Source organism: Suncus etruscus, chromosome 7 (assembly GCF_024139225.1).
Source record: "Suncus etruscus isolate mSunEtr1 chromosome 7, mSunEtr1.pri.cur, whole genome shotgun sequence".
Classification (NCBI taxonomy): Eukaryota; Metazoa; Chordata; class Mammalia; order Eulipotyphla; family Soricidae; genus Suncus; species Suncus etruscus.
Window position 1 is genome coordinate 90869560 of NC_064854.1, and position 27005 is coordinate 90896564.

General features: G+C 41.7%; 1 protein-coding gene across 2 annotated transcripts in view; it reads left to right on the forward strand.

Annotated features, from left to right (window-relative positions):
- The first annotated feature begins 17992 nt into the window (after positions 1–17992).
- Positions 17993–27005, forward strand: part of MAP2K4 (mitogen-activated protein kinase kinase 4) — a 189143-nt gene continuing 180130 nt past the window's right edge. For both annotated transcript variants that reach the window (XM_049776912.1, XM_049776913.1), the window contains exon 1: positions 17993–18110. In XM_049776912.1, coding sequence (XP_049632869.1) covers positions 17993–18110 — 118 coding nt within the window. The remainder of the gene's footprint in view (positions 18111–27005) is intronic.

Consider the following 27005-nt stretch of genomic DNA (forward strand, 5'->3'; position numbering starts at 1 on the left):
ACAACTACCAAAAAAAAGAAAGAAGAGAGAGAAAAAAAAGAAAAGAAAAATGGAAGAAAAAAGAAAAAAATGGACCCTGCAAATAAAAAAAAAATCTCTAAATAATAACCACAAGAGTGAAAAAGAATGAGAAAAGTGAAAGAAAAAAGAGAAGGAAAATAAAGTAAAAAACTAACAAATCAAAATAAAACAAGAAAAAGTATGGGTGCTGGAGTGGTAGGGTTTGGCATTTCCCCCACTTTATTTTTTCTTTCTTTTTTTTTTTTTTTTTTTTTTGCATAGGCACAGTAAGCATTGGGGAAGAAAGGAAATTCCCGTGGCCTAAGAGATTCAGGGTTTCTCCATCCTTGAAGCATACCATCATGGGATCAACCCCTGGCTCCATATATACTCATTACCCCATCCCAAAGGCTTTTTTGTGATGCCAGGAAAGTTTCCTCTTGGTTGTGTGTGAGAAAATCAATCCACTGTAGCTAGCGATCTTGGTATTTGAGCGGGTTATAGGTCAGGGTCTAGGATAGAGTCTCTAGGTTCTAGAGGTTCCTATCCATCATTGTTGTGGTGTTCAGTCTTCTGTAACATTTGCTCCCTGTTTTCGTTCAGACCCTAAGCTGAAGCCTAGGATATTATGGATCCAAAGGTTCTGCTCAGTCTCTGTTGTCCAAGTTGGACCTCTGCAATAAGACATCTTGTTGTTGTTATTGTTGTTGTTGTTTTTTTATGTGTCCTGGACTACAGCCTAGGGTAGGGTTTTCCTTATTAGTCCCAAGGTAGGCTCTGTTCAATCACGGTTGTCAAAATCAGTTTTCTGTTGTTGGTGCTCTTATTTTTCACAATTCAAAGGACGATATCTCTTCTGATTTCCATTTAGTGTTAGGTGATGTGATAGGACAGCCTGGTCTTAGGTAAAGTTTTCCTTTCCTTGTTGTCATATCAAAACTGACACAAGTTTGTGCCAGAGTAGTGTTATAAATCTCCCAATGGAGCTTTGTTCCTGGTGGTGTTGCCCGGAGCTGTATCATTTCTACATTGGGAATCCCGGATTTCGGATTGGACTAACACTGTCCAATCTTCTGGGGACTGGTTGTATCCATATGACACATGTTCAGGATGGGAGGCACCCTTCTGCTATAAAAAGTGAGTTCTTATCCCTAGAAGATAAGATCTTGCTTTTGTGTCTATGGTTTCCCCCTTTTTTACTGTTCCCATACAAAAACGTATGATGTAATACCGTGTTGCTGGTGCTATTCTGGGTAAGGATGACAGGCTGCACACACAGTCTCTGTCATCTGGTTTTGTTCTGAGCTTTTGTCCCAGTCAAGGCTTTTTGTACCAAGCAGCACCAAAAATGGTAAGGATAGAGAAAAAATGTATATATTAAAATAGAACAAATAAATAAAACTGAGTTAAAAAAAAAGGTATTCGAATAAAACAAGTGGTGGAGGAAGCTACTTGTATATTTAGGAATACACATCTTAAGATGTATTGTTATACAGGTATTGAGCTTTCGTAGGCAATATGACTCCTAATTAAGTCTTTTGATATATTCTTGTGGGGAGTAAAAGCCAAGGTACTTTTCGATTCACAGGCTTTGGAATTGAGTTTGACAGATGCTTTGCTGCATTACGAGACCATATAGTGTCTTTGAGCTGGGAGTTTTGCTGAGGCTGATTCTTGTATCGTGCAACAGTCCACAATTTGGTGGGGGTGAGAGAGGCCATCAAGCATGAGTCAGCAGGCATGCTGGTTGTAGTTCTTTGTTGATGCATGAGAACGAGAACCCAGAGGGTGTCTTTCACTGAGGAGCTGGAAGGTGGTCTGTTAAGGCAGGAGGTCAATCTTGGTGCCTTCTGAGTTAGGAACTGAGGGTAAAAAGGGTTAAATTAGGGAAGATAACAGATCAGGATTGAAAAATGAGGGGATAGAGGAAACACAGGGGTAGAGGAGAGGCAATACATGACAGGGACTATATACTATATATATGTATGTATATATATACATATATATGTATATATGAATTGTTTGTGATTTCGGCTTGGAGTCAGTACGAAAAGTCACGTCCATAAAGACTGACTTTAAAGATCTATTTGAGTGTTATCATCCAAATCTTTGGTATTCCGTTTCCTTTCCTAGGAACCGTCTAGAGTAAAGAACATTTTAAGATAATGCTTAAAAAGTATATTTGTACCTGCGTGGTTATGAAAATGCGTATTAGTAAGAAAAGACACCACTGCAGGGGGTCCAGTATGAATACGGGAGGAGTTTCTCTCCTCCCCCCTCCCCCCAGAGCCCAATTGCCAAACCTGGCCCTGAAGACCAGTTTGGCATGGGGGGGATCTTGGTCTTCTGGACTAAGTGGTCAGCCCAGGAGGCCATTGGCCAGCTGTCTGCCCAGATTCCCAGCCATACCTATAGGAGAGGAGCAGGAATCCTGGCATGTGGGATTGTCTGGGTCCAGCTGCAGCCTCCCTCTCCAGTATGAAAAAGCATGGGAGAGGAGTTTGCCTCCTCCCCATCCCCCCAGAGCTCAGATGCCAGACCTGGCCTTGAAAGCCAGCTTGGTGTGGGGGGGCTCTCGGTCTCCAGGACTAACTGGTCAGTCCTGGAGGCCTCTGGCCAGCTGTCTGTCCAGATTCCCAGCCATGCCAATAGAAGAGAAGCAGTAATCCTGGCATGTGGGATCTTCTGGGTCCAGCTGCAGCCTCCCTCTCCAGTATGAAAAAGCATGGAAGAGGAGTTTGCCTCCTCCCCCTCCCCCCGGAGCCCAGTTGCCAAACCTGGTCCTGAAGACCAGTTTGGCATGGGGGGGGATCTTGGTCTCCTGGACTAAGTGGTCAGCCCAGGAAGCCATTGGCCAGCTGTCTGCCCAGATTCCCAGCCATACCCGTAGGAGAGGAGCAGGAATCCTGGCATGTGGGATCATCTGGGTCCAGCTGCAGCCTCCCTCTCCAGTATCACAATTAATTTTTTTAATCTTTATTTATTTATTTATTTATTTTTTTTTTTTGGTTTTTGGGCCACACCTGGTGGTGCTCAGGGGCTACTTCTGGCTGTCTGCTCAGAAATAGCTCCTGGCAGGCACGGGGGACCATATGGGACACCGGGATTCGAACCAACCACCTTTGGTCCTGGATTGGCTGCTTGCAAGGCAAACACCGCTGTGCTATCTCTCCGGGCCCTAATCTTTATTTAAACACCGTGATTAAAATATGATTGTTGTTGTATGATTTCAGTCTTGTAAAGAACACCCCCCTTCACGGGTGCAAAATTCCCACCACCAATGTCCCAAATCTCCCTCCTCCCCACCACACCCACACCTGTACTCAAGACAGGCTTTCTACTTCCCTCATTCATTCACAATGTTAGGATAGTTCTCAATGTAGTTATTTCTCTAACAGCACTTATCACTCTTTGTGGTGAGCTTCTTGTCGTGAGCTGCATCTTTCAGCCCTCATCTCTTTTGTCTCTGAAAATTATTGCAAGAATGCCTTTCATTTTTCTTAAAACCCATAGATGAGTGAGACCATTCTGCATCAATTTCTCTCTCTCTCTGACTTATTTCACTCAGCATAATAGATTCCATGTACATCCATGTATAGAAAAATTTCATGACTTCATCTCTCCTGATGGCTGCATAATATTCCATTGTGTATATGTACCACAGTTTCTTTAGCCATTCATCTGCTGAAGGGCATCTTGGTTGTTTTCAGAGTCTTGCTGTGGTAAACAGTGCTGCAATGAATATAGATATAAGGAAGGGATTTTTGTATTGTATTTTTGTGTTCCTAGGGTATATTCCTAGGAGTCGCATAGCTGGATCACTTCCTTTAAGGAGGAAACAGCACTCTCCAAACAAGTGGAAGCAAAGATAAACAGATGGGACTATATTATATTAAGCTGAGAAGCTTCTGCACCTCAAAGGAGATAGTGCCCAGAATACAAAAGCCACCTACTGAGTGGGAGAAATTATTCACCCAACACCCAGCAGATAAAGGACTAATATCCAAAATATACAAAGTACTGACAGAACTTTACAACAAAAAACATCTAAACCCATCAAAAAATGGGGAGAAGAGCCTGGAGAGATAGCACAGCGGTGTTTGCCTTGCAAGCAGCCAATCCAGGACCAAAGGTGGTTGGTTCGAATCCCAGTGTCCCATATGGTCCCCCATGCCTGCCAGGAGCTATTTCTGAGCACCGTCGGGTGTGGCCCAAAAACAAAAAAACAAAAAAAAATGGGGAGAAGAAATGAACAGACACTTTGTAAAAGAAGAAATGCAAATGGCCAAAAGGCACATGAAAGGATGCTCCACATCACTAATTGTCAGGGAGATGCAAATCAAAACAACTATGAGGTACCATCTCACGCCACTGAGATTGACACACATCACAAAGAATGAAAACAAGCAGAGCTGGCAGGGATGTGGAGAGAAAGGAACTCTTTTTCACTGCTGGTGGGAATGCCGGCTAGTCCAACCTTTATGGAAAGCGATATGGAGATTCCTCCAAAAACTGGAAATTGAGCTCCCATACAATTAATTTTTAATTTATATACTGTAATAGTTTTTGGAAAATTTTTCAACTTAATGGTTTACAATTTTGTGGAGTTTCAGGATTTCAATTTTATTCATCTACACATGTATAGATTTTACCACCTGCACAACAAAAAAATTGGCAGGGAGTGTTGGCCACACCAGTTATTCCTTCCTCTGGGATTAGAAATTACTCCTTGTAGGTTCAAGGCACCATATGGGATACCAGATGTTTTGGAAGGGAAACATGGGACACCAATGGAAAGAAGTGAGCACTCTGATGATAGATGTGATATTAGAATGATGTATGAACTGAAAGTATAATAAATGTAGTGTAAATCTTAGTACCTCAATAAAAATAGTTTTAAAAATCTATCTCTTGAGATATCTGAATAAAAAAAAATCAAGCAAGATAGATTTCTAAATACAGTTAAAGTAAACAAAGGATAGGGCACTCTGCAGAGTGCCCAGTTCTGAGCACTATGATTTTGACATACATTGCTAAAAGTGACTAAAAGTCTTTTTTTATTGTTGTTCGGTAGGTTTGGGGTCATAGCCAACAGTGCTCAGTGCTTACTCCTCACTTTGTGCTCAGGGATCACACCTGGTAGAGCTCATGGAACCAAATATGTTGTGGGGATTGAACTTGGGTCACTTATGTGTGTAAAACAAGTGCCTTATTTTATTTATCTGTCCTTAATCTCTTTCAAAATTAATTTTGTGGGTGGTATCCATCAGTTTATTAGGATTTCCATAACAAAGCCAAAGATGGATTACACAATAGAAATGGATTTTCCCTCATTCCTGGATGCTTGAATTCTGAGAACAGTGAGTTGTCATTATTGTTTTCTCCTGAGGCCTCTCCTTTGTCTTGTGAGCATACTGCTGTCTTAGCATAGTCTCCCTTCTCTATTTGTTTATGTTCTAATTTGTTTTATTATTTATTGAGGGTGGGAAGAATACTGAGTAGTGCTTGAGCACTATTCCTAGCTGCTGCTCAGTAGTCCTTTTTTACTCTTTTCCTTTTTTGGGAAATGGGAGGAACTGTAAGGTACTTCAAAATTACACCAGTTCTGCACATAGGGTCATTCCTGTCAGTTATCTAGGGACTAAACCAGACCAGTCAAAGGCAAGCATTATATCCACTCTACTATCTCTCTGGACCATCATGTGATCCTTCATGGTAGTTGTTCAGGGATCCATGTATGACTGGGTATTGAAACCAGGGAATCCAATACAAAGCAAATGTCCCAACCATTAGATCCAAACCCATCTCTTTCTTCTAATTTGTTTATATGAATACAAGTCGTAATAGGTTAGATTCCATTTATATGGTTTATTTACCTTAAAGTTTTGTTCCTAAGTATAGTCATTTTCTATGATATGTTGGTTAGTATTTCTAAATACACATTTTGAAGTAACACAATTACTTTTACAGTGTGTTGGGCTCTTAAGAGGTGTTGAGGAAGTCTGAGGCAGGGGAGTGGTCCTTCCAGATATTCTCAGCCAACCTTGCAGATAGTTCAAAGCATTGATGCAGTGCTGCTGAGGTTTTTCAGTTTTTGCAGTGTTGGGAGGTCACCTATTCCTTAAAGTGTTCAGAGGCCTCCAGGGCTGCATTTAACAATGCTATGAAACTGTAGTGTTGAGAATTAAATCAAGATCATCTTGCATGCATAATTTACTACTTGTACCATGTCTCCAGCTCAAAGGGGCATAATTCATCCTATAACCAAATATAAAAATTGCATTACAAAAAATAGCACAGTGGGTAAAGTGTTGTCTTGTACATTGTTGACCTGGGTTTGATCCCTGGCATCTGATATGGTCCCTTGAGCTTGCCAAGGGTAATTTCTGAGTTCAGATCCAGGAGTAACCCCTGAACATGGCTGGGTATGACCAGACCCACTATACCCACCTCAATAAGTAAACTTCTAGGCCAGACAGGAGTTTAAGGGCTCGATTGTATGTTTTTCAATCCATCACCACCACCTTTCCATCATTCCCCACTATCTCCAATTAAGGCCAACCCATATCAATTTGCAAGTCATAATTAGATCTTAGTTTTTGCTCAGATGCAGAGCTAGTGATGGTTCTTATCCTTGATTTTTTTTATATGTAAAAAAAAAAAAACAAAACAAAAACCTTCACCAGTTCAGCATTCCCATCACCAATATCCCAAGTGTCCTTCCTCCCCACCCCACACTGGCCTGTACTCTAGACAGGCTTTCTACTTCCCTCATTCAGCCACATTTTGTTATGACAGTACTCAGTGTAATTATTTCTGTGACTGCACTATACCATCCCTGTGGTGAGCTCATGTTAGGAGCTGGACACTCCAGTTCCTCCTCTATTTTGTCTCTGAGAATCATTTCACAAATGTTTTTCATTTTTCTCAAAACCCATAGATGAGTGAGACCATTCTGTATTTATCTCTCTCCCTCTGACTTATTTCACTCAGCATAATAGATTCCATATACATCCATGTATAGGAAAATTTCATGACTTATTCTCTTCTGACGGCTGCAAAATAATAATAAAAAAAAAAGCTGGAAGTTGAGCTCCCATACGATCCAGCTATCTCACTCCTAAGGATATATCCTAGGAACACAAAAATACAATACAAAAATCCCTTTCTCACACCTATATTTATTGCAGCACTGTTTACAATAGCCGGACTCTGGAAACAGCCTAGATGTCCCTCAACAGATGAATAGCTAAAGAAACTATGGTACATATATACAATGGGATATTATGCAGCCGTCAGAAGAGATGAAGACTTATCCTTGATTCTTGTTCACCAATTTACTTGCTAACAGCAGTGTAAGCATATGCCATTTTTTTTTTTTTTTTTGCTTTTTTTTGGACCACACCTGGTGATGCTCAGGGGTTACTCCTGGCTGTCTGCTCAGAAATAGCTCCTGGCAGGCACGGGGGACCATATGGGACACCGGGAGTTGAACCAACCACCTTAGGTCCTGGATTGGCTGCTTGCAAGGCAAACGCCGCTGTGCTATCTCTCCGGGCCCAGCATATGCCATTTTTAACACAGTGAAAAAGGTTCTTGTATTTTCTTTAGGAATTGTATTTTAAGTCCAAAGATTAAATCCTTTTAAGACAGGGTCTCACAATTTTCCAATAACGGGGAAAATTGATGAAGAATCATAAGTTCCTCCCTTCACATACAACAACTTTGCCTTTTTGTTGGCTTGGCTACATTTGGCACAATCAGAAAAAGCAACAGCAGCACAATAGTGTGCTGGCAAATATAGATCCCTTTCATCACCAGGATGTAGATACAGGATCATCACATAGCTAAAAATTATATTGGAGATGCTGGTGCTTGGGCTAATATCACCAGGACTTTTATGGAGTGAGTGTGGATACCCTCCCCTTTTGTACTTCTGTAAGTTCCAGCAGCAAAAATCATGCCCACATTGCCATATCTGCACTATATATAGGTGAGATCCATAGACTCACTCTGTTCTCAAAAAATATGTAAACCAAGATGTGAAAAATTATGGGAACATCAGCCACACAGCTGAAAGCTGGCAATCTTAGGAGGAGAGAACTGGCCAAGTCCCCACAATACCAAAGACATGCCATCCACAATGACTACTTTGCCCATATCCCTGCTTCATCACTCATTGGTGACTCTGCAGAGACACCAATCTGGCCCCTCAAAAAAGCAGGAAAACTGGTATTTGGGCTGACATCACCAAGACATTTTTGAAGAAAATGTAGGCATGGTTTCTCCCAAACTTCCAGAAGCACTGACAGCTGAAAACATGCCCCACAAAAGCCACAGGATAAGCAATAGTGCTTATAATTACTGTACAACTCTATTTTTTGTTTAAGACTGTTACTCTTCTAGGAACACACCAATTTAGATGTCAATGTGTAACTGAAGTCACCTAATGTTCAGAAACAAATGAAGTAATAGAATGGTCAGCTGACAACTAGAGCTTACTAAATCTTCTGACTATGACTTGTCAGATATGATTTTCACAAATGTACTTGCTACTGTACTCTTTTTTCTCTTCTCTCTTTTTTTTTTTACTTTCTTTACTATTTTTTTGGGGGGTGATGCTCAGAAGTTATTCCTGGCTATGACCTCAGAAATCGCTCCTGGCTTGGGGGACCATATGGAATGCTGGGAATTGAACCGAGGTTCGGTCCTGGGTCAGCCACGTGCAAGGCAAGTGCCTTACTGTTGCACAACCGCTCGGCCCTATTTTTCTTTTTCTTAATTTCTCTTCCACTTATTTGTATACAAATATATTATGACCATCTGTGTCAACTATGTGATACATGTTCTTTATTTTTTTAGAGTACATATTTGTTTATTTTTATAATATTATTTAAGCACCATAATTACAAACATGTTTGTAGTTGGGTTTTAATCATAAATAAGAACACTCCTCTTACTAGTGCAACATTCCCACCACCAATGACCCCCATCGCCTTGTTTCCCCCTTCCCCTGCCTACATTTGGGACAGGCATTCTATTTCTCTCATTGATTACTATTGTCATGATAGTTGTTAGTGTACTTATATCTCTAACTTCACTCACCAGTCTTTGTGGTAAGCTTCATTTTGTGGGCTGGCCCTTCCAGCCCTATTCTCTATTATCTCTGGGTTTTATTATTATTATTATTATTATTATTGTTTGCTTGTTTTTTGTTTTGGGGCCATTCCTGGTGATGCTCAGGGTTACTCCTGGTTATGCACTCAGAAATTGCTCCTGGCTTGGGGGACCACATGGGATGCCAGGGATCGAACCAAGGTCCGTCCTGGATTGGCTGTGTGCAAGGCACTACCACTATGCTATCACTCCAGCCCTGGGTATTATTACAATATTTTTTATTTTTCTTAAATCCCACAGATGAATGAGACTATTCTGTGTCTACCTCTTTCCCTCTGACTTATTTCACTCATGTTCTTTAAATAAAATTAAAATTTAAAATTCTATTAGAGGCAATTTCTAACATTTTCTAACAACTATCCTAGTGCCTTCCTATAATGTTCAGAATCCATTCTTTTTGTCTATGTCATTTCTGTGTATGCTATCTTACTTCAGTTTGTTGGTAATTAGAGTGATGCTAAGACTGACTCGGTATACCTTAGTAGTAGCATGAGAATCCTACCCCTATTGAATGTTATTCTTTGACAATGACAATGTTAAGTCCCTTGCCAAGATATAGATATATGTGTGTGTTTCTATGCATATAGATACACATCTTTGTATCTGTAATAAGTCATTATTTTCTTAATAGAAACCCTTGAGACAATTGTAGAGATTAACACAAATATTCTTGTTAGTTTGTTTCTTTGGGCCAGATCCTGTGAACATAAGGAGTTACTCCTGGCTATGTGCTCCGAAATCTCTCCTGGCTTGGGGAACCATATGAGATGCTGGGGGACCGAGCCACTGTGGTCTCTCCTAGGTTAGCTGCGTGCAAGGCAAATGCCCTATTGCTGCACCACTGCTCCAGCCCCTAATGCAAATATTCTAAGAATACCCATGACTTTCTTCAATTAAGTGGAACAAACACTCCTGAAATTTATTTGAAACAATAAACGCCCATGGATAGCTAAAGTAACCCTTAGGAAAAGAAGATGGGAGGCATCACTTTCCCAATTTTAAATTGTACTACAAAGCAATAGTCATTAAAATGGTACAGGCCCTCAGATCAATGAAACAGAGCTGAGTATTTAGAGAATGTTCTCCAGACATACAACCCATTGATCTTTGATAAAGGGTCAAGAAATTCAGAATGGAGCAAAGAAAGCTTCTTCAACAAGTGGTGTTGGGACAACTGGTTAGCCACATGAAGAAGAGCAAACTCGGACCTCCATCTAACACCATAATCAAAGGTCAAATTCAAATAGATTAAAGACCTTGATATCAGAGCTGGAACCATAAGATATATGGAAGAACATGTAGATAAAACACTCCAGACTTTAAGACTAAAGGCATCTTCAAGGAGGAAACAGCACTCTCCAAACAAATGGTAGCACAGATAAACAGATGGGAATACATTAAGCTGAGAAGCTTATGCACCTCAAAGGAATCAGTGATGAGAATACAAAGACCTTCCACAGAAAATATTCACAAAGCACCCATCAGATAAGAGGCTAATATCTAAGATATATAAGGTATTGACAGAACTGGACAGATGTTTTTTCTAGAAAAAATGGGTTAGAAGAAATAAACAGAAAATTCCTCAAATAAGATATAAAAATGGGGGCCGGTGAGGTGGTGTTAGAGGTAAGGTGTCTGCCTTGCAAGTGCTAGCCAAGGAATGACTGCGGTTCGATCCCCCTGCATCCCATATGGTCCCCCCAAGCCAGGGGTGATTTCTGAGCGCATAGCCAGGAGTAACCCCTGAGCATCAAACAGGTGTGGCCCAAAAAAAAACAAAAAAAAACCCCAAAAAACATATATATATATATATATATATATATATATATAAATGGCCAAAAGACACATGAAAAAATACTCCACATCACTTATCATCAGGGAGATGCAAATAAAAACAACAATGAGGTACCATCTCATGCCACAGAGACTGGCACACATCACAAAGAATAAGAACAAAGTCAGTGCTGGCAGGGATGTGGGAAGAAAGGAACTATCATTCACTGCTCATGGGAATGCAGTCTTGTTCAGACTTTATTGAAAACAATATGGAGATTCCTCAAAAAACTGAGGAAATTGAGCTCCCATATGATCCAGCAATACCATTCCTAAGGATATACCCCAGGAAAACACACACACACACACACACACACACACACACCACAAAAATGCCATCTGCACATCAATATTAGTTGCAGCATTATTTACAATAGCCAGAATCCAGAAACAACACAGATGCCTGACAACAGATGAGTGGCTAAAGAAACTGTGGTACATATACATATACACAATGGAATACCATCAGAAGAGATGAGGCCTTGAAATTTTCTTTCTTTTTTCTTTTATTTTTTTGGTTTTTGGGTCACACTTGGTGGCGTTCAGTGGTTACTCCTGGTTCTATGCTTAGAAATCGCTCCTGGCAGGCTCGGGGGACCATATGGGATGCTGGGATTCGAACCACTGTCCTTGTGCAGGCAAGGCAAACACCTTATCTCCATGCTATCTCTCCGGCCCCCTGAAATTTTCTTAAAATGGATGGGCATGGAATCTATTATGCTGAGTGAAATAAATCAGAAGGAGATAGAGAGACACAGCACAGTGTCTCTCATCTATGGGTGTTAAGACAACTAAAAACCATTATTGTAATAATACACAGAGACAATAGAGATGAGGGCTGGGGGGTCTGGCTCATGATATGAGCTTGCCACAAAGAGTGGTGAGTTCAGTTGGAGAAATGACTACACTGACATTTACCATGACAATGGAAGTGAGTGAGAGAACTAGAATGTCAGTCTGAATGCAGGCAAGGCATGGAGAGGACGGAGATGGAGGGCATTGGTGGTGGGACTGTTGCACTGATGAAGGGGTGGTGTTCTTTTTTAAAATTTATATAACTAAAACCCAGCTACAAATATGTTTGTAATCATGGTTATTAAATAAAGATAAGGGGCCAAAGAGATAGCATGGAGGTAGGGCATTTGCCTTGTATGCAGAAGGATGGTGGTTTGAATCCTGGCATCCCATATGGTCCCCCAAGCCAGGAGCGATTTCTGAGCGTAGAGCCAGGAGTAACCCTTGAATGCTGCCAGGTGTGACCTCCCTAAAAAAAAAACAACAAAACAAGAATAGGGGCCGGAGTGGTGGTGCAGGCGGTAGGGCATTTGCCTTGTACAGGCTAATCTAGGACGGATCTCGATTCGATCCCCTAGCATCCCCTATGATCTCCCAAGCCAGGAGCGATTTCTGAGTGCATAGCCAGGAGAAACCCCTGAGCATCACTGGGTGTGGCCCCAAAAACCAACATAATAATAATAAAAAAAAAAGACTATGCTAATGCGTAACCATAGAAATAGCTGCAGAATGCACACGGAAGCCATGGACTTCCACTATAGTGCTCATTATAATAATGTTGTAATTTTAGTGTCTTAATTTTTTTTTTTTGGGTTTTTGGTTTTTGGGTCACACCCGGCAGTGCTCAGGGGTTACTCCTGGCTGTCTGCTCAGAAATAGCTCCTGGCAGGCACGGGGGGGGGGGGCATAATGGACACCGGGATTCGAACCAACCACCTTTGGTCCTGGATCGGCTGCTTGCAAGGCAAACACCGCTGAGCTATTGCTCCGGGCCCTAGTGTCTTAATTTTACTACTAAACTGTTTATAATAAATTCTTAATGATTTTGTTCACAGTGGTCTTGGAGCATACATTGGATACCCCAGTTTTACATTACAGTGCTGCATTCTATTAGACCTCCAATACTTTGCTCATTAAAATAATGTCTTAACAAATTTCTGAACTATTCATTTTTTTTTTTTTTGGTTTTTGGGCCACACCCATTTGACGCTCAGGGGTTACTCCTGGCTATGTGCTCAGAAATCGCCCCTGGCTTGGGGGGACCATATGGGACGCCAGGGGATTAAACCGCAGTTCGTTCCTTGGCTAGCACTTGCAAGGCAGACACCTTACCTCTAGCGCCACCATCCTGGCCCCTATTCATTTTCTTATTGATTATGCTTGCCAATATGATCTAGTGTTTCTGTCTACAGATAATCATCTTCACATATGTTGTGCTACAGTGCTCATTCTTTAAATATGTCTTTGCAACTTATTTTCAATTCAAGCTAGTTTACTATTACATCACAATGTCTTTGTTCTCAGTTTACCTTCAGGAAAGGAATCTGGATGGTCAAGACCCATTATATGATACTCTATGGTGTAGACTCATTTTATAGTGCTCATTACCACATTACTTAGTAATCTAGACTTGGAAAATATGTATTTTTGTGAATATCCTATGTACAATCTAACTTACAAAGTATTTTCAGCCAAGTTTACCCTTACTGATTGTGATTTTCCTAGGAATTTTAATCTTTTCCATCAGACCTACATTATTTATATTTTAAGTGCTTTGACCCATTCCAGCTGGGTCAATTTTACAACTGCAACCTATGGATCAATCTTCATTGTGTGTGTGTGTGTGTGTGTGTGTGTGTGTGTTGGTCATCTCTATTCTATTTAATGTCTGTCTATATTATAGTCCTTCCCTCTGTTTTCTATAGCCCTTCCTCTTTCCCCCTTCCTTGCTTTTCACTTTACAAATCCTTTTCTACTGTTTCCTTTAGTTCTCTCATCCCTGATTTGTTACTTCCCTTTTGTTCCTCAGTTCTTCTCTCCTCAGGAACCAGAACATTTTTCCCACACCCATTCCTCTCCCCTCCCTTTATCAGGACTGCTGATTTTGACTGGATTCATCTTTTGAAAGAACCTTGGTTCTAGGACATGTCCTGATTTGTGACTGCTGTGAGCCACTTTTCAGACTGCTACAAGACTGCAATGTTGCCAGCTGAAGCTGTGCTCCTGATTCTCTCATATTTCAAAAGACGAAAAGGAAATATTTTTATCTCTTTTGTGTATATATATATACACACCCGTTGGGCCACACCCGTTTGATGCTCAGGGGTTACTCCTGGCTATGCGCTCAGAAATCGCCCCTGGCTTGGAGGGACCATATGGGACGCCGGGGGATCGAACCGCTGTCTGTCCTATGTTAGCGCTTGCAAGGCAGACACCTTACCTCTAGCGCCACCTTCCCGGCCCCTCTTTTGTATATTTCTTTAGATGTATTTCCTTAATATGTGTAATTCTTTATTGTATATTTCCTTACATAGATGTAGTTCCCCTCCCCCCTTTTGGATTTTTTTTTAGTAAAAAATGTTAGTAGGGGGCTGGAGAGATAGCATGAAGGTAGGGTGTTTGTCTTGCATGCAGAAGGATGATGGTTCAAATTCCGGCATCCCATATGGTCCCCCAAGCCTGCCAGGAGCGATTTCTGAGCATAGAGCCAGGAGTAACCCCTGAGCGCTGATGGGTGTGACCCAAAAACAAAAAAAAATAATGTTAGTAGGTTTGTATATATTGGGTTCTGTGTTTTTTATAGAAACCAGGTTATAGGAATTGCTTAGTGATGCTCTGATTTTGACATAGGATCAGTGCAAAAACCAAGATCTTTAAAAACTTAAGCCTGAATGACAACTTTAATGAGAACTTTTCCTGGGACCATGAAGAAAGACTTTGGGGTTAGACAATTAGTATGCCTGGAGCCTTTAGTTGGTCTTATGACAGGATGTTTCATGATTGGGGCCATCCTGTTTTTAGACCAGAGATATTTTTTCTTTCTACTTTTCCCAACTTTTGCTGTGCCTATGCAAAAGAAAACTGCTAGCCTTTTTTATCTTTTAGATAAGGGCTCCTGCCTTTTGCATAGAACCTTGGGACATGGAATATTTTGTTTTACCTCATATTTTTTGCACTTTCTATAAAACTAAGAAGGGGGACTTGTTGGAATAAGCTATTTTCATTCTATTCAGGATTATTCTTCTTTGCCTGTGCTTGTCACTCATGAACTGGCAGTACCTCTGTATTGGTCCCTTACCCCTACCTGTTCTCCACCCAAGAGGGTGGTTTTTCTCTTCCCAATAACGACTTTGGGTCTTAGTGAGAAGCTGCTTATGGTTTTTGTTTCTACAACTAGTCTATCTGCATGCTGGTATCTTTTGCTAGTGAGTGGAAGGCTTGTGGTAGAAGTTTCCTGAATCTATTTTATTCTCTTCAATCTTGTGTGGATTATTTCCTGTGTTGGTGTTTGCTTCCAGATCTGTGCTTCCAAGGAATTAGGACATGAGGCTTCCACTTCACCTGGTGATTTATGTGAAATCAGGGGAGAAAGCTGGAAGCCCCAAAGAAAGGTAAAAATTCCTTTCTACCCACCTCTGTCACCTAGGGAAGTGTCTTGGAAAATCTAGGACTGTGAGAAAAAAAGGAAAGATCTAGATCTTGCCCAGGTCCGTTGCATTCACTCACAGAAAATAATTTTAGGAGGGGACAAACAGTGAAGTAAAAACAATTATTTGGAGGTATTGAGGAAAGGGTGGGATAAGAGAGAGCAACCACTTCTCCAAAGGTAGAACCTATACAACCCAGGTACAACCCAGGCACTATGCACACAGACAGCATGTGTGCGCACCTACCTCCTTTGTTCTTAGTTGACTTTTCTAGGTTTTTTTTCACTTCCCCATGGGGATTTTCTATCCAGGTAAAAGTCTTGTTGCTATGGTATTTGATGATCTTCTTTGATATTCCTCTTCGGGCCTTTGTTCTTGCTGGAGCTTTTCTCTGTATGGGGTTCAGTTATTTTTGGGCCCAGTACTCTTTTCAATGACAAGTAATTAATGCCTCCAAAACTTGTCTCTTGGCACCCCATATGGGTCTGAGCCAGGAAGGAGTAATTCCTGAGAAAAAGTCAAGGAATAACCCCTGAAAACTGCTGGGGTATGGCCCCCAAACAAAAAGCAAACCAAAAAAGTCTGGTCTTGAAGATATTACATTCTGAGTTGAATTCTGGCAGACAAGAATGGAGAGAGATCTCAGCTTAAATAATAAATCTAGGGCCGGGTGGTGGCGCTAGAGGTAAGGTGCCTGCCTTGCCTGCGCTAGCCTTGGATGGACAACGGTTCGATCCCCCGGTGTCCCAAATGGTCCCCCAAGCCAGGAGCGACTTCTGAGCGCATAGCCAGGAGTAACCCCTGAGCATCACCGGGTGTGGCCCAAAAACAAAAACAAAAACAAAAATCTATTCCCATCTTCAGTGTTACTTACCTTTATGGCATCCACTGTTTATTTCCCTAAAAATTTCTATCTCCTGCAATGTTAGCATCTGAATGATGACTGAGTTTGATTCTTTTTTTCCCATGAAGGACACACATTCAAAACACTAGGCAAAAAAATCCAACATAGATGGGATTTGTGTGGAAGAAGCTAAAATGAGGTCCTGATACAGACTGCACAATGCTTTTATTATTTATTTATTTATTTATTTACTTTGGTTGTTGGGCTACATCGGTGACGCTCAGGGGTTACTCCTGTCTCTGTGCTCAGAAATCGCTCCTGGTTTGGGGATCCATATGGGGCGTCGGGGCTCAAATAGTGGTCTGTCTTAGGTTAATGCGTGCAAGGCAAACACCCTACCACTTATGCCACCGCTCTGGCCCCCACAATGCATTTAAATGGTAGAAAATATTCAACTAGATAGTTTAGATTTTTGGGTGTAATATAATTGGTTATTCTGTAATAGGCAATATAATAATTTCTGTCCAGAGATTCAAGTCTCACAATACCAAGTACAATACCATTTAATTGTTATTGGTATTGTATCTCACAAGTGCATAGCCACTAGAAAGAAGCTTTTCTATTAGCTTCGATATTCTATTTCCCACTTCAAAGTCTCTGTGCAAAGTTCTAGAAGACTTGACCCTTCGCATTTTTTGGCATTTTATATAATCTTTGTGACTATAAGTGACCTTATAAAGGTGCAGAGAAGATTTAGGAGGCAATGCGACCTTTTACTGGATGATGTTGGGAGCTTTAAGACAGTATCTCAATATCAATGTGCATATGCATCACCCAGGGATATTACTGAAATGAAGATTCTGAATTAGAAGTTTTGCAATGTGGAGCTTGAGAGAGGGAAACTGCACTCGGTCAGCCGGTGTTCCAGCGCCCACATCCCATATGGTTCCCAAAGCACACACAGTAATTGCCGGGAGCAGAATCAGGAGTCCTCCCTCCAAAGAAACCCCCTAACTAGTGCAGAGCCAGGAGCTCACACTTCAAAAAGAAGTTTGGCAACGGATTGCGTTTTGATTAGCGCCCCCTACGAGTCCCAGGGGCAGTGCAGAATTGGGGTCAGGAGCTCCGAAGGGTCAGAAGCAACTCCTCGAGCCAGAGAGAGAGCACAGCCGTAGGGCGTTTGCCTGGCAAGCCGCCAACACAGGACCACTGTGGTTCGAATCCCGGCATCCCATATGGTCCCAGAGCCTGCCAGCGGTGATTTCTGAGCGCAGAGCCACGAGTAACTCCTGAGCGTTGCCGGTGTGACCCAAAAACAGACAGACACAAAAGCAACTCCTCCAGAAGGATCAAATCAATGACTGGACCATGATGAGTTCGGAGACGTCAATCATTTTGGGAATGATGATGACAACGACTTGTACTCTTGTCTACCCCCCGTTCATGCGGCCTGCACCCCCCCCCCCCATCACACCCTCCTCCAGCTCTGGGGACGGGACTGGAGCTCCTGTCTCGGGCCTGGTCCTCGCCATCTGGGCGGTTGGGCCGCGCAGCATCTGCCGTGCCTCGCGTCAGGCTCGGCGGGGGCGTGCCCGGGGCGGACCGAGCCGGCGCTGGCCGCGCCCCTCGGCCGTGCGAGAGCCCGAGCTTGCTGCATTGCAGCCGTCGCGGCGCTGCTCGGCTCTTCACTCCAACAATGGCGGCTCCGAGCCCGAGCGGCGGCGGCGGCGGCTCCGGGGGAGGCAGCGGCGGCAGCACCCCGGGCTCCGTGGGGTCCCCGGCGCCGGGCCACCCGGCCGTCAGCACCATGCAGGGTAAGGAAGGCGGCGGCGCCGCAACCCGGGCCCTCCGGCGCGGCCGTCGGCGTCGTCGCGGCCTGTCTCCGCGGCCCGGCCGCCTCCGGGGTTGGAAGCCCGGAGCCTCCCTCGCCGGCCGCGCCGCCTCCTCCCCGCTTCCCGCCCGGCCGGGTCTCGCGGGCTCGGCCCGATGCGGCGGCGTCTGGCGCAGGCCCCCGCGCGGCCTCTGCTCGCTCGCGGCCACTCGGCCCTACCCGGCGCCCGGGCTCCCGCGGCCCACCTGGCTGGGGACCGCCCCCGCGGCCACCCGGCGCCCGGCCACTTACCTGGCGAGCCCCGCCCGCGTTTCCGGGAACGGCGGCCGGGCGAGCGGCGGGGCCCCGGGGCCTGGCTTCGGCCCCTCAGGTAGGTGCCGCCGCGGAGGCTCGGCCGGCGCCCCGGCGTGCGTCCCCGCGGCCTCTCCGCAGCGGGTCGGCTCTCGGGCCCTCGCGCTTCCCTGCGGGGCGCAGCTCGAGCCGCCCGCGGGGCGACCTTTGGTCCCCGGAGGCCTCCTCTGGCTAGCGTTCCCAAACTTAGGAAGGTTTTTATCGGACTCGGCTGCTCGAGCCCGTGCCACCTGTAAGAAAGCCCCTGCCCTGGGAGAGACACATTTTGTTCCGGGGAGAGGCATTTCTGGGCATTCCATGCACAAATGCAATGAAGCAAAATAAAATAAACACCACCATCACCCCCAAATGCGGCCAGTTGAAACGAAACGATGGAATATGAAAGGCAGAAGTCCAAGTGCTACGATGTTGTATCTGGACCTTCCTAGTTAACTAGGACTAGCACCTTCAGATTAATGGCTTCCCTGCTAAAACTGCTGTATGATTTCTGACACCCAGATATGAAAATACTAGGACCCAGCCCTGTAGGGACCATTTCCTTAAGTTTACTAGGGAATTGCGAGTAGTAATGCTATTTTTAAAATTGCACTGTTAGAAATGTCTTCTCGACCTTTAACAGTTAAATTATTACAGGTTCAATCAAGGTACCTCTGGTAATCAGGGTTACTGTTTGATTAAATAGCAAACAATCTTTCTAAAAGGTTTTTGGTCTAAACTGGGATAATTAGGGTCAACATGTTTTGAATATTTGATGTTTAAGAGAATGTAAATCAGGAAGCAAGACAGGATTTTATTCACCTTTATATCCAGTAGACCACATGAGAAAATTTTAAACGTGAAGAGCAGTGATAAATATATAAACTGGATTAAGTCAGACATAAAGAAGACATTCTGCCCTGAAGATAATTCAAATTGAATTAATTATTAGAAGCCACGAAATAGCACACACACAATACACAGATCAAGTACAAAATGGGTCTTCATTTTTTGGGGGTTGGGGCATACTCTGAAATGCTCAGGAGTTTCTCCACCCTGGATCAGCCTTGTGCAAGGCAAATGATTTATCCACTGTACAGATATTTCTCTGGCCCCCAAGATGGTTCTTTTTTGACTTCATAGATTTGACTATAGATTTGTAGTCTACTTGTAGTGAAATACAACATAAAAATGTCAGTTTAGGGTTTTGTGCTTATCCAAAACAGGCAGAAAGATTATAAAAGCTATTATGAAGTTTTTTTTTTAGGGGTACAGGAAGCCATGTTTTGGGGCCAGAAGTCCCTCAACAGCCCTCAAGCCAGTTTGAAAGAGCTGTATGCCTTTTTTCTTGGCCATGTTCAGTGGGGGACTACTCTGTTCTGTGCTGTGTGTTGCTTCATGTAGTATTTTGGGGATGGGAATGTGGGACTGGAATACCAAATTGTGCTGGAGATTTGGAGATAGAACTTGGTTCTCATGAACTTAGCCTATAGAGCTAACTCATCATCTGTCACATTATCTCGAGTTATATCCCTACATTTATACAGTTATATCTCCTTCCCTTTCTTCCAAAATTCCCAGCCAAACAAATTGAGCATCAGCCAAGTAGCAGGGATAGTAGACTAATGCTGTGTATATAGAAAAGAGACTATCAGGCAGTGTTATATCTAATTGAGCTTAATTTTTGGATAAGCCGGTAAAAATATAGAATAAATAAATAGGAAATAAATTAGAAAAATGTTACTAAGGTAATACTGGGTTTTCTAGTAGATGGTACAGTGGGACAGTGCAATCTTCTTTAATGAGATCGCCAAGGAAGACATGCCTGCAAAACTGCCCTTTTATGCAAAGAAAGTTTTATTTATTTATTTATTTACTTATTTATTTGGTTTTTGGGTCACACCTGGCAGCGCTTAGGGGTTACTCCTGGCTCTATGCTCAGAAATCGCTCCTGGCAGGCTCTGGGTACCATATGGGATGTCGAGATTCGAAGCATCATCCTTCTGCATGCAAGGCAAACACCTTACCTCCATGCTATCTCTCCGGCCCCCTAAAAAAAGTTTTAAGCAGAGGAAACAGTATATGTGAGAGTTCCTTAGTGGAAAGGCTTGTAGTGTGCTGGTATCTCAGAGCAGTTATGATTAATTTAGTTGCTTCAATTCCCCCTACAACTGTTTTTGAATTAGTATTAGTAAACTCTACTTCCTAGTAAGCAAAACTCATTTGAAAAGGGAGAAGATAGGGGCTGGAGTGGTGGTGCAAGTGGCTTGCATGTGCTAACCTAGGACGGATCTTGGTTCGATTCCCTAGCATCCCATATGGTCCCCCAAGCCAAGAGCAAATTCTGAGCACATAGCCAGGAGTAACCCCTGAGCTTCACCAAGTATGGCCCAGAAAGCAAAAAAAAAAAAAAAAAAAAAAAAAGGGGGAGAAGATAGACATAAAACTTCTCTTTGAATTATTGATATGCTTTTAATATTGTGTCTGACCTTGATTGTTCCAGGAGCCTGTTGATTAAGTCTTGTTCTTGAAACTCTTTACTAAAGAGAAGTCCTTACACAGCCTAGCACAATTTAGGTTATAGAGTAGGACCATAAGCAACAATCTAGGATTTCTCTGTCTTGCTGCTCTTTCCTCTCACTCTCTTAGATTCTTTTCCTTTTCCTCTTTCCTGGTCTCTTCCTACTTACTGTCCTGAAGTTGTTAGTGATTCTTCTTTCATTACAGTTTTTTAAACATTTAAAACATTTTCATCATTCTATTTTGGATTTTTGGGGACCAAAATTTGGTGCTGAAATTTGACTCATAGCTGTATGCATTATTAATTGGATGCATGTCAAAGCGTGCAAGGCACTTGCCTTCATCACTATTATCTCTCTTGGTCCACCTTATTTTTTTTGAAAATTTAGATTTGATAATTGATTTATGATACTGTTAATATCAATGTTTCACAAATACAATATTGCTATATCACACCTTCCATCTGAGTACCAGCTTCCCTTCACTACTTTACTCTTTGGTATTGCTAGCTGTGGTACATATGAGATACCACATGGACATTGGGACTCTGTGTGACCGGAGTTGTGCTGGGTAGTAGATAATCCTATATACTTTCTTATGGGTTGATATTTGTGACTCAAGACTCTTCCTATAGGGAGACATTTTCTTTCTTTAAAAAAATATTGAATCACCATGAATTACAAAGTTACTTATGAGTGAATTTAGGCTTATAATGTTCCAACATCAATCCTTTCACCACTGTCCATTTTTTCACCCTTACCATTTTCTTAATATAATTCTAAAGAGTTATAGTTCTGGATTTCTGAATTTGAATACCTTGTTAGGATTTAAGAAATTTGTGACTTTGGGCAAGACTCTTAATCTCCAAAAACCTCAATTTCTCAGCTAGAAAGTAGAAATAATACTTATGTTGAAGGATCTTTGAGAATGCAAGGAAAACATGGACCTGGCTTATAGGAAAGATGTGCATGTTAGCCATCATTGTTAATATAGTAAAAACACCATTTCTTTATTTTATTGTTTTTTTCTTTATTGTTTTTTGGGCCACACCCAGTGGCGCTGGGTTACTCTTGGCTCTCGCTCAGAAATCGCTCCTGACAGGCTTGGGGGACCATATAGGATGTTGGGGATGGAACCCGGGTCTGTCCCCAGTTGGCTTTGAGCAAGGCAAATGCCCTACTGCTGTGCTTCGGCCCAGCACTGTTATTTCTAATGGTTTCATTAATAGACAATGGACCCCTAATCCCTAGAAGTTTACTGCAGTGTTGCAGTGTTACTTTCTTTTAAGTTAAAGTTTATTTTTATAATATAAAAAAATTAAAATTTTTTACCCTTTTTTCCTCCCTTAACCACTTTTATTTTCAGTCCCCCCCTTTTTTATTTTACTGAGTCCTATATTCTTTAACCTTATTTTCAGTTTTCTTTATTATTTTTCCTTTTCTACCCTCCCCTTCCCTCCCCTCCCCTACCGTACCCTATACCCTACCTTACCTTACCTTCTACCCTACCCTACCGCTATCCTGCCGTACTCTACCCTATCCTACCAATGCTATCCAGTGATTTGTCATTTTATCATTTATCATCACCAACCAATGATTTATCCTATCTCTACACTCAGGAATTAAACATGATGGTGCTCATATATACTAGGGTCTGCTACATGCAAGGCAAATGCCTTACCTGCTGTACTATCCCCTGATTTCTAGTTTTTTTAAAATGATATTTTTGTTGAGTAGTAAGCTAGTATAGGTAATTGCTTTGTTCATGTACAAAACTTTTTCACTTTGGGGAATTACTCACATTTTGTTGAATTACGTTTTCATTTAAATAGGAATGATACCCAAGATCTTGTAGGGCTGATGTAAATATCATATTAAATTAATGCACATGAAAGTGCTTTGAATAATTTTAAAATAAGTATTTAAAGGATTGTTATTAAACTTTATTTCATTGCTGTAGTTACTAATCACTTAAAATTTAAATATAAAAGTAGAAATGCTGCTCCTAATGAAAACTACATTATTCTTTAATGTAGTTTATCAGAATCAGTGTATGCTGAAATTTAAGATGACAGATAAATTAACCTTGTATTTTGAGTCTTTTTTTTTTTTTTTTTTTTTGGGCCACACCCTGTGACACTTAGGGATTACTCCTGGGCTCAGAAATCATTCCTGGCTTGGGGGATCATATGGGATGCTGGGGGATCCAACTGTGATCCATCCTAGGCTAGCACGGGCAAGGCGTCTTACTGCATGCGCCACCGCTCCGGCCCCTTATGTTTTCTTTATTAAAATTTTTTTTTTCTTCTCTTTTTAATTTTTAGTTGAATTTGAGATGTTGGGTTGAAGTGGGTAAAGCCAAATAATTTTTTATTATATTTTGGGCTTTCCAGGGATTATAATCAACTGTGATAAATAATCCTGGCCAACCCCTTTGCCATCTTCATCTCTCAGAAGTAGGGGTGACTCAAATGAGTACCTGAGAAATTTTAATGCAAAGTTAAAATTAGAAAGAGAAATGAATAGTTGCTCTCTTTTCATTAACCTTGCCTGACATGCATCCTTTAATGTTTAATGTCTCTTCATAGTTAGGGAAGTTGCCTTAGCAGATGTGGATTTTAGTTCACTAATGTGAGTGGTAACCTTTTGCTCTTCTAACTACTATATGCACAGGTCCATAGGTTCCGATATTAGTCATTTTAGCTATTTAGGTTTGAGACAAAATAACCTTGTTAGAAATGATGCAGATCCAGGAACAGAAAGGAGAGATTATTTTAGGCTTTAGTAGGGGTGGGTGGAAGCTCTAAGCATCTAGTCAGCCCCCCTTTTTTTTTAAACCTTGCTGCTTCCTGATGATCCTTTATGTTAAAGAGTTCTAAATTTGTGGAGGATTTACAATAGCATTTTGAATTTGGAGGACATTTTGATTGGGAATCTCAATTGAAAATTTTAATTAGACATTGGTTTGTAGAATGTAGATCTGAAAGATAACATAACCTTTAACACTTTGTACAATATATAAACGGTAGCTATGTGAGTGAGTAGCATATATATATATATATATATATATTTTTTTTTTTTTGTTTTTTTTTTTTTTGTTTTTTGTTTTTGGGCCACACCCGGTGGTGCTCAGGGGTTACTCCTGGCTGTCTGCTCAGAAATAGCTCCTGGCAGGCATGGGGGACCATATGGGACACCGGGATTCGAACCAACCACCTTTGGTCTTGGATCAGCTGCTTGCAAGGCAAACACTGCTGTGCTATCTCTCCGGGCCCGAGTAGCATATATTGCCTTTCAGGCTAAATCTTTTAACTGGAAAATTAATGTCCCTGCTAATAGATGCTAGCATCTATCTCTTGCAACCCACTCCCAGAAAATATTCACATCTCTATTTTTTAAACATTTATTTATTTATTAATGTATTTAACCCCTGGCGTTCAGTGGTTACTCCTGGCTCTGTGCTCAGAAATTGCTCTTGGCAGTTGGGCTACCATGTGGAATGCCGGGAATTGAACCTGGGTCTTTTCTGGGTTGGCTACTTGCGAGGCAAATGGCCTACTGCTGTGCTATCGCTTTGGCCCCATCTCTTCACTATCTCTCAATGCAGTGCTGAGAATTAAGTACCTATATAAAGGATTCAGGACAATAAGTGTTAACTTGGCTTAATTTATGACTATATAGAGAAAGCAGTGGCCAGTGGTTTATTACAATTCAAAATATGCCTTTTGAGAAAAGATCACAGTTATATCATATATAGCTTGATTCTTGAAGAACACAGGGAAAGAAGTAATCAGAGCAGTTCCTTTACTAGTTATACTTAATCTAACCAAAAATCACTTAGACAACATTTTTGAAAAGGGAGCATGAATTGTGTTGCTAGATATCTCACTGATATATAACTTGGCTTAAAATGAAGGGCAACATTATGCTTTTTGTTCCCTGATGTATATGCTGGTATTCCTGAGATCTGAGTAAAGATTCTTGGTTGAAATACTCACTTTTGGGAAGAATCTTCAGGACACTCACCTATCTTTAGGAAGGACTAGAAGGAAGGTTCCCTATTGACATCTGGAATCCTTCCCTTCAAGTCTTACAAGGCGACTAGAAGTAAAAGAATAGATGCAGGTTTTTATAGGCTGAGCTTTTTTGCTCTGTGTTTGTGTGTGTGTGTAAAAGTGGTAGCAAGGGTGGGTCATAGCCTTGGGTCACATGAAGGAAGACCAGAAATTATAATGACAAGAAGTAATAACTTCTTTAATGTCCCTTTCTCCTTTATTACCATTTTATATATACTCTTTGTTAAGGCCTTGAACTTGCAAGGCATGTGCTCTGTTATTTGCCTCTCTCCCTGTGTTTCAAATCTTGAACCAGGTCTCATGCATGCTAGATGCACAGTTTTTTGCTGAACCACATTTCCACTTTTTGAACTTTTGTTTTTATATACATGTAAACATATCTTAGCCTTTTAAACTAATAAAGACAATTTGGTGAACACAATGTATTACATGTTTTGAGTTAGGGACAGTTAAAGTGCTCTTAGAACTGAGTTAAGAGAATGAGAATGTGGGAGGAATGTGGGAAAGATCAGAAGAAAGAAGCTAGAAATTCTTTTGAGAAAAGAGGGGGAAAGCTGAGCATAGTTTATTCCTTTCATAAGAGCATTTTTGCACTTCATTTTATACATCTTGATCTTGATTCTTGAAGATCTATGATTTTAAACTGCCTGGGGCCTGGCAGAATAAAAAAACCTGGATTTGAAGAAAAAGGGTCATGTATTAAGTTTCAAATTATTGAAAACTCACTGTTAAACCCATTAGACACCTAAGAGTTTAACAATTAACTGGTCACTAGCAACAGATTGAACTGAGATAAAATATTCCTAGAGATACAGAACTTAACTAAAAAGTTGAAACTTTTAGGTAGAAATTTTTAGACAAAGTGAGACCTCAAAAGATGAAAATGAATGAGTATTAGTCTTTTAATTTTAGTATAGCACAATATTGCTTTTCATAGAATTGAGACTATTGAGGTTTTTATTCACCATTTTTCTTCTTTGTTTTTTTTTTTTTTTTTTTGTGGTTTTTGGGTCACACCCGGCAGTGCTCAGGGGCCACTCCTGGCTCCATGCTCAGAAATTGCTCCCGGCAGGCATGGGGGACCATATGGGACGCCGGGATTCGAACCGATGACCTTCTGCATGAAAGGCAAACACCTTACCTCCATGCTATCTCTCCGGCCCCCACCATTTTTCTTCTTACATTATGAGTGCTAAAGCTGCTCTTGTCCCAATCCCACCCTCACCTTCCTTCCCCTAAAAAGAATGAGTTTGGGAAGCAATTTAGTATTTTCCCAAATTTGTACAATAGTCACTAAATTTTATGTATGCATAATCTCTCTTTAGTCATAGGTAGGATCTTCTCTGTATAACTTTTTAGAAATCTCGAAATATTTTGCTGATTTTTCTTTTTTTTTTTTTTGGTTTTTGGGCCACACCTGTTTGACGCTCAGTGGTTACTCCTGGTTATGCACTCAGAAGTCGCCCCTGGCTTGGGGGGGACCATATGGGACGCCGGGGGATCGAACTGCTGTCTGTCCTACGCTAGTGCTTGCAAGGCAGACACCTTACCTCTAGTGCCACCTCCTTTTTTTTTTTTTTTTTGGTTTTTGGGTCACACCCAGCAGTGCTCAGGTGTTACTCCTGGCTGTCTGCTCAGAAATAGCTCCTGGCAGGCACGGGGGACCATATGGGACACCGGGATTCGAACCAACCACCTTTGGTCCTGGATCGGCTGTTTGCAAGGCAAACGCTGCTGTGCTATCTCTCCGGGCCTGATATTTCTCATTTTTTTTTTTTGATATTTCTCATTTTTAAAAATTATTATTACTATTATTTTTGCTTTTTTGGGTCACACCCGGTGACACTCAGGAGTTACTCCTGGCTTGTGCTCAGAAATTGCCCCTGGCTTATGGGGCACTGGGGGATTGAACTGCGGTCTGTCCTAGGTTAGTGCGTGCAAAGCAAATGCCCTACC